Below are 14,137 nucleotides of genomic sequence, written 5' to 3'. Positions count from 1 at the left end.
ATTTTGTGTTGATATATCATGTTAGGCCAAACATGCCATAGACGTGTTATATTGTAACATTAGGGTCATAGTTTTCAATTTTGGAAGGTGTGTTTGCGTTTTCTTCCCACAAAGTGGGGACACTAAAGCTACGGTGTCTCTTAAGTGTCAAATTACTTGATATGTGACATGGATGGTGCACTCTGCTTTCCTTGGACTGTCATGTTAAAGTTCAATTCTGCCAAAAGTCACTCTTTAACGATCATTTGCTGAACAATTCTAGGAAGGTATGTTAGTTTTGATGAAACCTTCCAGGTGTCCACCATAATGAGGTGAATTAGGTGGCTGCCTTCTGAGGGCAAAATATTAAGAGACATTTGTGAAGAAATCAAGTGAACAATATACTATATAGGTATAGGAAATTTAATTTCCAAATGCTTTCTTTGTACTGAGCTGGGAATATGTAATTATTTATATGGCCATGTACGTGGAGGGGTGCAGAGCTGCGTGTGTATATCCAAAGCTTAGGGACCGTGACGGCCGTCGGGCGATCGATGATGTATCATATACCAGGGGCGTGTGTAAAGTTGGGAGGGGTGGGGGGGGGGGCGGATGCCTCCATCGTCTGTCGGGGAAAAATTTTCAGCAGGAGAATATTTTCACATTCAGTCGGGGAAGAATTTGTCCACGCCCGGGCACACATCCTCAAGGGTGTTTGGTGTTGTATGTGGTGTGGCGGGTGTGTGTGATGTTGTGTGTGGTGTGCGGCGGGTTATATGGCGTACACCAAATTCATGAGTATATCAATTCCTGTGGCACAATATCTGACACTTACATCATCAAAAATGTGTCTGTTATCAGTTTGATATAATTATGACTCATATATTGCTGTACTTGAAACCTGTGTAGTTGAAAAGGACTTGTTTTTGACTGATTTACTTCAAGCAAGGCTAAAAGAATTTCCCGCCTTGCAAAATCTTGTCCAGTAGCAAACTCTCAACGACCTAACATCATTGTAACATTTTCTGAAAGATAACTTCTCTATCTTTCCAAATCCGTTTTTCGATCAAACTGCGCTAAAGTTCAATACAGGGGAATTTGAAATGCAGCGTTTGGTCAAGATAAATTGGTGGGGACACGGTATATCATGTCCCCACCACTGAAAAAGTTGGTGGGGACGCGTCCCGCTGTTCCCACCAAGATCTGCACCCATGCGCCATTCTCCTCTCAATCATATCAATTTGGCCTTCAACAATTTAACGATAAGAGGAGTGGGCATAGAAGGAGCTGGAAACTCTTTTATTATGATAATATTTAATATAAACAAGCAAAGCGAGCATATTCTACCTAATCGCTTTGTGGAAGCAATAATAAGGAAGTGATATTTCAGAGACTATTCGATTCCAATAATTGCAGTCATCTATTCGTATTGTATCGATACACATACAAAGTGTAGAGACATGATATGATTCATAGTTTCAGGTCCCTTGTGGCCTTTTCCCTTGCATGTGTGTGTAATTACTTGCTTACACTAATATATGACTGAATCAAGCTTACCCTATACACATGGTCAGCCTTACTGGTGTGAGGGAACAATGTCTAAGTTTTGTGCCCATTTTTTAAGAGTCCGGGTTTTGAGTGTAATTAACACGTTTATTGATATGCCTTTTCATGACAGCTAATCAGCAAAGGAGTATGTTCAATGTATTCGACAAAGGGGGCGACATGTGCAACATACCACATCCCCCATCCCCACCCCCAAACACACATAACTGACTCCGCTTCCTCTATTGCATAAACGTAGCAAACTATTCATCCTAGTTTGGTTGCATATGGTAGCAAATTGGATACATAATTAATTGTTTAACGTTAATTTTGTATTAATTTCTCTTTTCTCATTCTCCATCAGTCAGCCCACAATCTAAAAAGCTCGTTTTCCGAAAATTTCATTCCATTTTTTTTTGTAACCTGCTTTCAAAATCTTTGTAAGGCAAATAGTAAGTTTGTGGACAAGTGGGTAAACCGACCCGAAGGGAGCCAGAAGGGGTAAGTGGGCCACAGCTCCGAGGCATGGGGTTAATCAAGGGTCCGAAGAAGTATATAGGCCTATGGGATAAGCTAAAATGAAATGTATAAATATTTTCATAAAGAAGATCTGAATGGGCGGGGGGGGGGGGGAGTGGGAAGTGACATTACTGTCATGAGGGGAGAGAAGTAGAAAGGTTAGTGGGTAAACTATAGTCACGCAGCACGAGGTAGTTGACATGCGCATGACGGCATGAGAGAGGAGTGCAAGGGAGAGAGAGTCCTTTAAGTAAAGAGAGATAAAAGAATTGTGACTGTCAAATAAACCACAATTAAAAACAAACATGGTAGAAAAATATAGTAGTGACATTTACATTTTGTATTACTGTTTAATTTGTATGAAACTGTTACAGAATTCCATTTTCAAGTTGTGACCATTTGGCATCCATACCTGCATGAGTATGTGATTGTTGGCAAACCTGTATGAAAACAGCGGTGTTATGTTTTCTCTGTCTGGTGGTGCAGTGTGTGATGTAGTACCACTTGCACGAAATGGTTACAAATTTCATGAAAGTTATGATGAAAGTCCAAATATAGGTAAACAGATTTTTTTTTTAAACTTTGCGCTACTCATTTTGTTTATTTATTATTGCTATTCATCCCAGAGAGTTCAAACACAGTTTACTGTAATTTAATTAGGAAATATAACTGTATCACGTCGTCGGATAATCCCGGTTAAAAAAAATCTGTGTATACGTTTTCGTATCCGGTTAATGTAAAGTAAAACGATTTTTTTTTTACAAAATTTATATCATCATATATTTGTGAAGTTTAGTCCTTTAATGCAGAAGTCTGTTAAAATATTTCCACGAAAATATCGAGATTTATATTTGTGTAAATGTTTTTATTAATTGGGTTATACCAAACATTAACAATTCTAACGTCACTAATTTGCATTGAAAATTCCTCAGGAGAATCAAAATGATCTTATTCAATATCACGATAACAGCATTTACATTGTTTTTTGGCTGTTCATGATTCGTCCTGCACGGTTTCCCACATTTGATCACTGAACTGGATAATCATGTATAGCCTATATTTGTATATACCAACAATGGTATTTTTCATATTCCGTCTTTTGCCTAATCAATTTGACACTGGATTTGATTTTTGGTTTAGCTTTTACAAAATAATGGGACAATCATATCATTCACTATTAAAATCTGTTATTGTTGTCACTGTGACAGTCGTCGTACACATTATCTTCGTTGTCTGCACTTCTGTTGAATTCTCGTGGCGCTAAGTAGCACTCTTCTCTATTTGCAAAGGTGTTATTGGTCACATCGTCATTAATACTCCTCCTTGGCAGCGGGGCTTCATTCTCTTTTGTTTTGTATAGTTTGTAACAAACAACTGCAAGACAAACAACGACAATGACCAGAATAACAGAAAGAAAACTAACAACAATTAATAGGAGGCGTTTGTAGGTTCCTTCAGTGTCAGGCGATCTTATTTCGTCATCAACCATTACCGTCTGCACGATGGTTAAGTTTTGCCCGTTTGAAACTGTACACAGGTAATCCCCTTCTAAATCTTCATGAATGTTGTTGATGACCAGGGAACAATTGAGACAGGTCCGGACATGGATTGAGGACGGCACCTCCCCCTGGGCGGGGTTTCCTACCGGAATCTGCCAATCGACATCCACGATTGGAGGGTCTGCACCAGTTACAGGACAGAGTAAAATTAAAGTGCTTCCTTCAAGGACTTCTAGAGTCAGATTAGCATTCTGGTCAAGCTTTGGTCCACAAATAAATTCATTTTCGGAGAGAGATGATAGAGGGCGTCCATTAACAATGAACGGAGCCTCACAAATCGGTTCAACTGACATATAATAGTTCAGGAATCTTCGAAGACGAGATGTGTTTAAGCTTACATATCTCTGACTGCAATCACAATTCCAAGGGTTTCCATCCAGGATGAGATTCACATTATCATGAAGAACATTTTCAATGTCCTCTTCTTGAAATCCAGAAATGTTGTTGCCGTGTAGGTTGATGACGTAATTTCCCACATCACCGTTTCTGTCATTATCAACAAACGAAGAGATCGCTGTGAAATTAGTCAGGTCGTTGTTGTTCAATAAAAGATAGATTTCGCCGATGGAAGAAGCCACAATACGGACAGCAGTTGGATGAATGTTTACAAGCTTGTTAAAAGACAAGTCCATGGTAACTCTCTGAGTCATGCATTCGTCGGAAACATTCATGGACATGGCTTCATGCTCCACATATGACAGGTCGTTAGATGACAGATCCAGCACTATGCGAACATGTTTCACAATTGCGTCGCAAGTCAAGTTTAAGGCGATGGCACCCTCTGGTAAACGTTGAATGGCGTTATGTGAGAGATTTATTAAGAGGTATGTATCAGAGATACGTGCACGAAGCTCCCAACATAGGTCCACTGCAGTGATTTGATTGTGACTAAAGTCATAGATGCCTCCATGTAAAGGTGTTGCTAAATCAGTTATATTGTTGTTCACACAGTTCACCTGTTGGAAGTATTCTAGATTTCCACAAACGCTGAAATTTGAAAGTCCCAGGCCACTACAGTCCAGTGTATCGCTAGCCTCATTGCAATAACATGTGCAGTTATATCCAGCGACGTAGCCAGGAATTTGAAAGGGGGGGGGGGAGTACTTTCTGCGACTGATATGGATTTTCAAAATTGTAGGCACGACTATCTGAGCGGAGCGCCACCATCGGTTGGCGCGGAGCGTACAAGAAAATGTTTGGTTTTACAAACCCCCCAGATGGCCGGAAACGGCCCTTCCCGAATGTTCATTCTGGTTCCATGGCCTCTTGCTAACTTGAGACACCTCATTCAATATCACTTTTAAACCAAAAAACAAACGAGTTAAAATAGTACGTAATTCAATACTACATAATGTTCGGTATTTAAAATTAGCAAAGTACATGTACAGAGTAGTCTTACTTTTCAACTGCTGATACTTGTAGATACATATATAGATAGGCCAGTAATGTCTTTGATACAACTATAGCCAGTAATTGTCTTTGATACAACTGTAAATGTTTAAGTTAGCCTAATATTAGAGAAGGCGAGACCTATCCGGCGATTGCCATCTGATGCAAATTTCTCAACTGTTTTCTCAACTGAAATATTATCTGCGTAAACGGGTTCTTAACTAGATGTTAAAAAACTGACAAGATCGGATTCTAGACTTTTTCGGCGGGTAGAGTGTTGAATGAAACGGCACGCGATAGAAATGACAGCCTAAATTAGAAGACTAGGTCACCTAATTTAGCCATATTCTTGCTACGTTCATTTCAATAGTTATTCCTGTCTGGACTCTTAAACTCGTCCAGCAAGCTTATGGATTTGAAATATGGGTGTTTTCATAAAAGATAACTTGGCCAAAAAAAGTGTGTAGGCCCGGGCCTACAGTGCTACATACAGGCTACGCCCCTGATCACGGATATCATATTATCAGCAGATTTTGTTTCCTGTTTGAATTCTTTTACATGTTCTTTACATAATATATCAGAAAGACAAACATAGTGCTCTTTTACAATTTTTCCAGTAGGATGATTCTTGTTTATTGTCCAATGTCTGGACTTTAATACATTTGACGAACTTAACTGATGGACAATATAAACTTTCATATTTTGTAATATAGCCAGATATGCAGTGGCCTAAAAACAAATATCGTTATCGTTAACAGTGTAATAATTATTTAAAGGAAGTGCGTATCACGTACGATTGCTATAGCTTAGCTTCATAACATGCTGTTCGTGCACAACTTAGGACGAATCATAGAAAGGATGAAAACGAACGTTGTCGACGTTGTTGTGCATACGGTTCGTGACATTCCATAGAGTGCGGTTAGGTAGGCAATATGTATTTTATTACGCAGTAGCCAACTGTAGGCTTGTAATAGGCTATCTATGCTAAATTTAGCTAATTGCATCTGCCAAACTAAGTTAGTAGTTGAATCAGTAGGCGTGAATGTTACTACGATTAAAATCGAGTTAACGGAGCTGACGAGTATTCAAGATCAAAAGAGCACTGACAAAATACCCTGCTAAAAAACAACAGATAAAAAAAAAAAAAAAAAATCGAAACTGAAAGGGGGGAGCAGTCGCTCCCCCTGCTCCCCCCCTGGCTACGTCCCTGGTTATATCCACATAAGGCTTGCCCAACGTCCATGTGAAATAAAGCTATCTCAAGTAACATGAATAAAGGCATAACTAAATGATACATCTTGATTTTTAATTTCCGCTGCGAAAATTCCAAGATCTCTTTGAAAAGTTATAAACTGAATATGCTAAGTTTCGCCAGTTCTACACCATCCCGGCGTTCGGTATACATTGCTGTTTGGGCGTTACGTGTGTGTTGCAACGATCACTCCTCAATCAGGCTGTGCACTATTTTTATTTCCTGCATTGAAGTGGATGCTATCTTATCTCTACTGTAAATCGTGCTTTATTTAATATTCCTGAACAAAGATGTTATTTCAAGAGGTTCTCGAGTGTTCTTCGCTGATTTAGGCGATCTTGTAGTATTTGATTAACCTCGGTTGGTATGTCGTTGATAACCTATCAAACAAGTTGTTGTGAAAAATAAGTTGATCAGTGATTTACTCCTTTAAATATTAATTCTTCGAACAATCAATTGGTGCATTGGAAATACTGGGGATAACCACAACTTGTGGAAGAAAAACTGCCGTTTCTGCGGGTCTCCACTATGCACCCCCCCCATTCCCGCACCACCCGCGGTTTTTTGACATTGTCCATGGAAATATTGGTAGTGTCCTCAAATGTTGACGTTGTTTACAATGTAAGCCTAGGTGAACAATCCGTCCCGTTCATCGGTGGCCTGACATGACGCCCTTGCTGCCTTTAAACGACGAGAAATTAACAATCACGTTGTCCTGGCTACTCAGTCTGTTTTTACCTCCATGGCTTTACATATAAACCATGATGACAGTTCCTCAGAAACAATCAAAAATGAAAGAGGCAAGGCTTATCAGGTGAAATCAATGCTAACTTCAATTCGGAGGAAATTAAAAGAGTTTCGAGTGCACATTTTGTTGGAATCTATCTGTGCAGACCGTTTCCGGTGTTAACAATAATTGATGAAAGAAAAATTAATCATTTCGACTCAGAGCTAACCAGGCTAGGCTATTGAAAATGTTCCAACATAGCCAATTGGATAAACATAAACAATTTGCCGATGATCATGAGGATAGATGTCTTCATCTTTTCTGTGTTAAAGAAGCCTTCCACCAAGTTAAAATACTTCAATGGTAAATATTTACAGAGCACATGTGACACTGTGACTCTTCTTCTATTTTTAGGATGATGTCATACATTTAAATATTAGTTGAACCATTAATAACATTCATCCTTCTAGCTCCACAGCCAAGGGCGTAGGAACCGGGGGGCTGGGGGGGGGCGCCAGCCCCCCCAGTGAAAAATGTGGAGGGGCGGAAGTATCATTCCGCCCCCCGGTTCGCAAGTCAGAAAACCCCTTTTTCATTTCCAAATGAGAAAAAAATCTCATTTGGAGCACCAAATTGCATCTTAGGCCAGGTGAAAATACAAAATTAAGTTTACAAAATGGAGTGGGTGTTGAAGTGTGCTATATTGCACCAAATTGCATCTGAGGCCACCTGGAAATGCAAAAAATTCCAAAGGGGAGGGGGACACCCCCTCCCCTTAGACCCCTCCCCAGGCCGGCCATCAGTCTTCAGCCCCCCCCCACTCAAAAGTACCTTCCTACGCCACTGTCCACAGCACAATGGTTCCCGGTTTGGATACACGTGTACTTCCTTATGTTTATAGCAACTTGTTCCCGGCTTGAATACTGTACTGCGTTTAGGTTTATAGCCACTTGTTCGTATAAATATAGTACCTGGTTCTAACTATATAAATTGAAGTATTATGCACTTAACATTGCTGAGTCACCCTGTGACACACCTGCACAACACTTGTTATTACGAGGTGCGACGTGAGAATTTACTAAATAATGGGAACTATATCTATCCGTCCATTCGTCCATCCGTCCATCCTTCATCCATCTATCCATCACTTCAATGTACTCAACCCATAGACTCAGACACTCCTCCCCTCCGGTGACATTCCTTTTTCCTGTTTAGTTATGTTTTTGTTTTGTTTTGGAATAATTTGAAGTAATGTAACTTGCACGGTTAAGCATGTTCAAAGTCAGTTCAAAGCCGGTAACCTTCAAGTCATATCATGTATATACATTGGTCGCCAAGAAAACGAAAAAAAGGAGAGGGAAGTAGGGTATGTGTACATGTTATATTCACAGCTAACAACAGCAAAGTTTATATCTTTGCAGTGTGTAGGTTTTTCGCAGGGTATACAATGTGGTAGTGTGCGTCGATTGTGCTGGCGAGAGGGTGTGGGAAGGAGCGAGTTAACTATCTCGCTCAGCTCTCTTTCCCTGAACATTTACCCTTTCGTTACACGATTTACTAAAAAGACGAGAGCATAATTTCCATGAAATAATACTAAATTTACTTCCTCCTATACAATGCATCCCAGCGTGAGACAACCTTAATGGGCGAACTATTTTAGCGCAATCATTTCGCATCAATTGATATAGAACGAACTTTTCTGTTATCGTAACGTGCTATGGGTTCAGTGTTCGTTATTGCTAGGCCTACAGTGTGACCATGTTGTTTTCTCACCTGATGGAAAGAGGAAGTGATAGAGAGAGAGGTGGAGAGAGCGTAAAAAGAGAAAGAAATCGTTTCCAATATGCTCAAAAGAAAGTGTTCCCAAAAGAAGATAACTTTCTTTTTGATTTCCTGTTATAACCTATTTTCATGATGACGTGATTAAAAAGTACAACATAATAGAAACGTGTAACTTAATCACTTTTCATTGGTTAAAGGCATTGAAGTGCCGCCCTCTGAAAAAAAATTAACTTTCCGTTGCTTGCAATGGAGAAGTTATTTTGCTACTCGCTACAAAATGCAGACAGTAATGAAACGTGATACCTTGTTATCTTTCATCTGGACCCGAGATGTCCATCGCTGCTATGTACACTGTGCTGTGGGTATTGACCGTAGCTGTATGTATTGACTGTACAATATTGTCTAATTACCGACGGAAGCAATCGGTGTGTGTATTTTCTGCAGAGGATCGATGGTGGTGTCTAACAATTCTGTTGCACCTCATTCGAAACTAGGTCAGATGACCGGCATCATAAGTTTCTTTGTGCGCGAGTCTTCACTCCCTTTAATCTAAACAAGTCAATTCTGTAGTGTCTTTCTGGCCCGGGGGAAAGTATACCTAAAAACTACAAAATAACTCGAATGACAGACAAACCCAATGACAACTGTGTAACGTAATTGTATTTTTGTTCTGCTTTGGAATATAGCACGCTTGGCTTTTATATTGAATGAATAACATACAAGTTAAGAAAACATATGATTAGCAAAAGATCCTTATCAATGCAAACTACTTACTCATGAAATACTAACTGAAAGAAGCCCAATATAGAATTTACTCCTATGACGATATAGTAAAGAAACTTCACATAGATCGATATAGTATAACAGTTCCAGGAGAACTAATAACTAAACACGAACCGGTATCCCAATACGTTAGGTCATGACGTTCGCATGCCCCATGGGCCCATTGTCGAGGTCAGTCCGGTTAGGTTCGAAGCTGTTGCATGCATTCCTCTAGATTTACCAACTCTTTGCTTTTCAAATCTATGGTAATCCATTTTTGCCTGTTATCTTTTATTTAGAAAGTATCAATATCGCAATATATCTTAGAAATCCGACGAGGGAATGATAAATGTGAGTTCATGTTAGATTCTACTCACGAAGACGCAATTGAAAGTTACAAGTACCTAACCTCTCCCAATATACATACTCCTGGGAGGTTAATACCTAAAATAGCTATACACAGTTGACAGATTTGATTGCAATTGAATACAGTCATGCACGCTCCAAGTAGCTGAAAAGCTGAAATTTAGTTAACAACAGCACACTTACGTTTATCAAAAGATTAGGTGAAAAAAGAAAACTATGTTTTTCCATGAAATTGCATAGGAAACACTGTTTATCGCTCACTTTATTTTAACTTTCCTCTACTCGGCTCGTAACCCACCTTGAAGCTTTCGAAACCAGTTTTTGTTTTACTTTATTCCTTTTCGTTTTTGAACACTGTTTGTGAAGTATCATGCAGAGGTAACAGTGGTTTTAAGGTTTGCGAACGTGTGACGTCACATTGTCATTGGGAGATGAAAGCTCTTTTTTTCCTTTGTTTTTCTTTTTTTTTCAAAGTGTACGTAAACCAGTGTGTTATTAATATAAACAATGCCTGTTTTACTTCAAATTAGAACTTGAACATTTTCATTGAATCAGCATATTGGAAAACTCAATATATATCAATAAAAAAGAACAGACAGGAATAAATATATAAGTAAAATAAATCAAATTACAGCATAATTGGCTCGTTAATGTATATGTTATGTTTAGACTTATTCTAGTCTCCGGTCTTGTTATAAAATCCACGGTATCTCACGTATGCAATTTTAGTTTTGTGATGTGTTTTGTGGGATGTGTTCGTGATTAACAGAAACTTCCATCACCCGAGCTAACTGTGATCATGACTGCTTGCAGCTTCTACATTATCTAATCATTCTAACACTAATTTCTTCAATTAACAGGATAGTAAGAGGAAACACATGATAAAGCTGACATCGGAATCAGAAGCTTATATGCAAATTAGCCATTTAATTTAAAAAAAGAACAGAGCAGGTTGTTCCAACTGTGCCTCTATTGCAAAATGTTCTGCTGGAAGATTCATTTAAGTCTAGACAGTTTTTAGGTACTATATACCGCTAACTATATGGAACTTCGCCATTGAAATTCATACAATAATACAACATGATATGCATGGCTTAAATGAACCAAATTCTATCCCCATTCAACGCACACACATCAATGCAACTGATTTGTACAAGTTAACTGTTTTAAACGCGTTTCTCCGTTTTCCTTCTTTCTTTCATTGTTTACCTACTGTTTACGTAAATGTGGTTTATGTTAATGTTTACGTAAGGTACTTCATCTTCTTCATTTCTGTGAGTCTTGAACACGTCTGGCTTCAAGTAATAGTGTTCGTTGTCTTCAATGGATTCCTTCTCGGCCACATGGTCGCAATATCGGTCTGAACCAGGTGCATTGTGGGCTGTTTCAGATTTGCTCTTTGGTGGCAGCGGGATTTCCTTGTCAGTTGGTTTGTGCGATTTATAACGAACAACAATCAGAGAAACTATGGCAACGACCAGAATCAAAAGGATGATTAAAAGTAGTAAGAGAGGGCGTTTGACGGCTTTAGTCGAGTCACATGACGTAGTATACGACGCACTAGTAGTTGTGTAGACACCAGCTCTTATGACGTCATCCACCATCACCCTTTGCATTATTGTTAAGTTTTGTCCATTTGAAACTGTACATTGGTAAACCCCCTCTAAGCTCTTTTCTATGTTGTTAATTACCAAATAGCAATTGAAACAGGTCCGAACGTAGATAAATGACACTTGTGGCCCATTGGCGAGGCTTCCAGAAGGAATCTGCCAATCAACACTCGTTACTGGAGGGTCTGCCCCAATTGCAGGACAGAGTAGCCGTAAAGTGTCTCCAGCACTAATATTGACACTGAGATTTGCATTCTGGTCAAGCTTTGGTTCACAAATAAATTCATCTTTTGAGAGAGATAACATCTGACGTCCCTTCGTAAAATAAGGAGCTTCACAAATTGCTTCCACTGAGTTATTATTGTTCAGGAATCTTCGAAGACGAGATGTATTAAAGCTTACATATCTCTGACTGCAATCACAATTCCAAGGGTTTCCATCTAGGATGAGATTAACATCATCATGGAGAACATTTTCAATGTCCTCTTCATGAAATCCAGAAATATTGTTATCGCGAAGGTTGATGACGTAATATTCAGAATCCAATTTATCATCATCAACAAATGAAGAGACTGTAAAATTATTCAACTTGTTGTTATTCCATAGAAGATGGATTTCATGGATTGAAGCCCTGGCGAGAAATGCATTTGGATGAACGGAAAGTAACTTGTTAAACGACAGATTTAGTGTGATTCGTTTAATGCATCTTCCTGGAAGGTCAGATATCACGATGGATGTCCTCTCCAAATATTTCATTTTATTAAATGACAGATTTATCACGATTCGTCCTATCAGTAACGGAAAATATTGAATGGCAATTCCTTCTCTCGACAGACGCCTCATGGCGTTATGTGAAAGATCTAGCAGATAGTCATTACAGCTATATGGTCTAGGCTGCCAAGATACACGAACTGTATTGATCCGATTATAACTCAAGTCATTGCTGCATCCAGTTAATAGCGTTACTAACTCAGTGATATCATTCTGGGTCAAGTTCACCTCTTGGAAATCACCGAGGGATCCACATTCGGGGACAGTTGTAAATTGCCGATTGCTACAGTCTATTAACGTAGGCCTACTGGGATCAGCATTACATCTACAAGGGCAGTCGGCACCACAGGTAGTTTGCGCGATGTTGATGTCGAAGAAAGCAATAGAAAGGACCATCGATAAAGATATAACTGAATTATGAAACATCTTGGTGTTTGTCGTCGCTTCTTGTTCCAAGAATATAAAGCACGTTTTGTTCCAAAAAATAAAGTTGGATTTCTCATAAGTTTTAACTTCAATATGATGAGATGACAATATGAAATTATTATCCAGATCTTGTCTCGTTTTGATCTAGCTATAGTTATCTGTAGGCTATACTGTTGGTTTTGTCTTCCTTCCGTGTACTAAAATGTACAATAAGAACGACTTAGGCCGTACTTCCTTTTGAATAATGTATTACTCGATCATATAGAGAAGTGTGTCCAACTTCATTGACTATAATAATCACCACCAAGAATCAAATATATTAAGTATCACTAATATCAAATAGGTCTACTACTCCTCTCCAATATTTTGGCACGTTTATCGAGTCGGCTTGCTTGGTAATTCAAGTTTTGTGTATTTCAATAGTTGATCAATCTTTCGTTGAATGACACTATCCCTTCGCCACAGAACTTGAAGTGTCAATCATCGGGATAGACTGTTCGGTGATATTAACCTTTATCAATCAAGTTGAACAACGATAATAACATTCTCGTTCCAAGGCAAACGGTTCATGTTTCCTGACAGGAAACCTTTCACTCATAATGATTTTGGGATCCAGCACTTCCTTGTATGCTTGATTTCGAATGATTTGCTCCAAACTTAATTTAGTTTGCATGAAAAGGTAATGAAACAAACATCAGATATGTTGCGTGTCCCTAAGGTTTGTCGGGAATAGGGCGGAGGGTGTGATGTGATATTTTCACCTACTAAATTCGTTTCATCCCGTAATTAGTAAGTCTCAAATACCCCAAGACGTCATAACTTCCAAACAGAAACTTCCCAAAGTTAATGGATGCTTACACCACCCTATGAACATTTGAAGAAAAAAAATGTTATCCAGTTTTACCCTCATTTTTATCGTCATCCGTCCAAAATTTAGTTGTCAAAAAGTTGAAATTTCGACCGCCCAAAAGAAATCAATATAATTAACAAGTAAAAGTAAAATGAAATATCACCAAATTTTGAGATTAAGTCAAAAATGTCGATTCAAAATATCAACATTGCGATTTAAAATGAAGTTTTGACGGGGTTTATCTAGAGAAGAAACATTTTTCTAATTTATTTCCGATGTTCTTACTAAGCTTCCGTAGAATCTACAATATCAAATTATCTGAACATGATATACTATACCGATTTATAACACCGTCTTCCTGTCGTTTTAACCTGAATAAATTGAAAGTATGATACAAAAACTAGTTTAATATCCGTTATATTTACTTTTCCTTGTATCCCGAATATAAATGGACACTGATACATAATACCATTTGTCGAACCTATGAATGCAAGTCAGAAAATAAGCAACTGATGATGGCGTTATTCAAAAATATATATATAGATACCATTCAGTAAGAATTATGTTTAACTAAACATATTTATTTGCATTAGTTTACTT

At 38.5% G+C, this 14,137-nt stretch overlaps 2 protein-coding genes across 2 annotated transcripts; both read right to left on the bottom strand.

The window, feature by feature from the left end:
• Positions 1 to 2,362: 2,362 nt before the first annotated feature.
• Positions 2,363 to 6,466, bottom strand: LOC139979869 (uncharacterized). The gene is made up of 2 exons (XM_071991043.1): positions 6,212 to 6,466; positions 2,363 to 4,667 (listed from the first exon to the last, which is right to left on the bottom strand). The coding sequence occupies exons 1-2, from the start codon at positions 6,286 to 6,288 to the stop codon at positions 3,221 to 3,223; spliced, it is 1,524 nt and encodes a 507-aa protein (XP_071847144.1). The 5' UTR covers positions 6,289 to 6,466; the 3' UTR covers positions 2,363 to 3,220.
• Positions 6,467 to 9,380: 2,914 nt separating this feature from the next.
• Positions 9,381 to 12,769, bottom strand: LOC139979608 (uncharacterized). Its single transcript, XM_071990577.1, has one exon. The coding sequence runs from the start codon at positions 12,685 to 12,687 to the stop codon at positions 11,086 to 11,088; it is 1,602 nt and encodes a 533-aa protein (XP_071846678.1). The 5' UTR covers positions 12,688 to 12,769; the 3' UTR covers positions 9,381 to 11,085.
• Positions 12,770 to 14,137: the final 1,368 nt, after the last annotated feature.

Source organism: Apostichopus japonicus, chromosome 14 (genome assembly GCF_037975245.1).
Source record: "Apostichopus japonicus isolate 1M-3 chromosome 14, ASM3797524v1, whole genome shotgun sequence".
Classification (NCBI taxonomy): Eukaryota; Metazoa; Echinodermata; class Holothuroidea; order Aspidochirotida; family Stichopodidae; genus Apostichopus; species Apostichopus japonicus.
The sequence above is the reverse complement of the archived record's forward strand: the minus strand, read 5'-3'. Positions and strand labels throughout refer to the sequence as shown.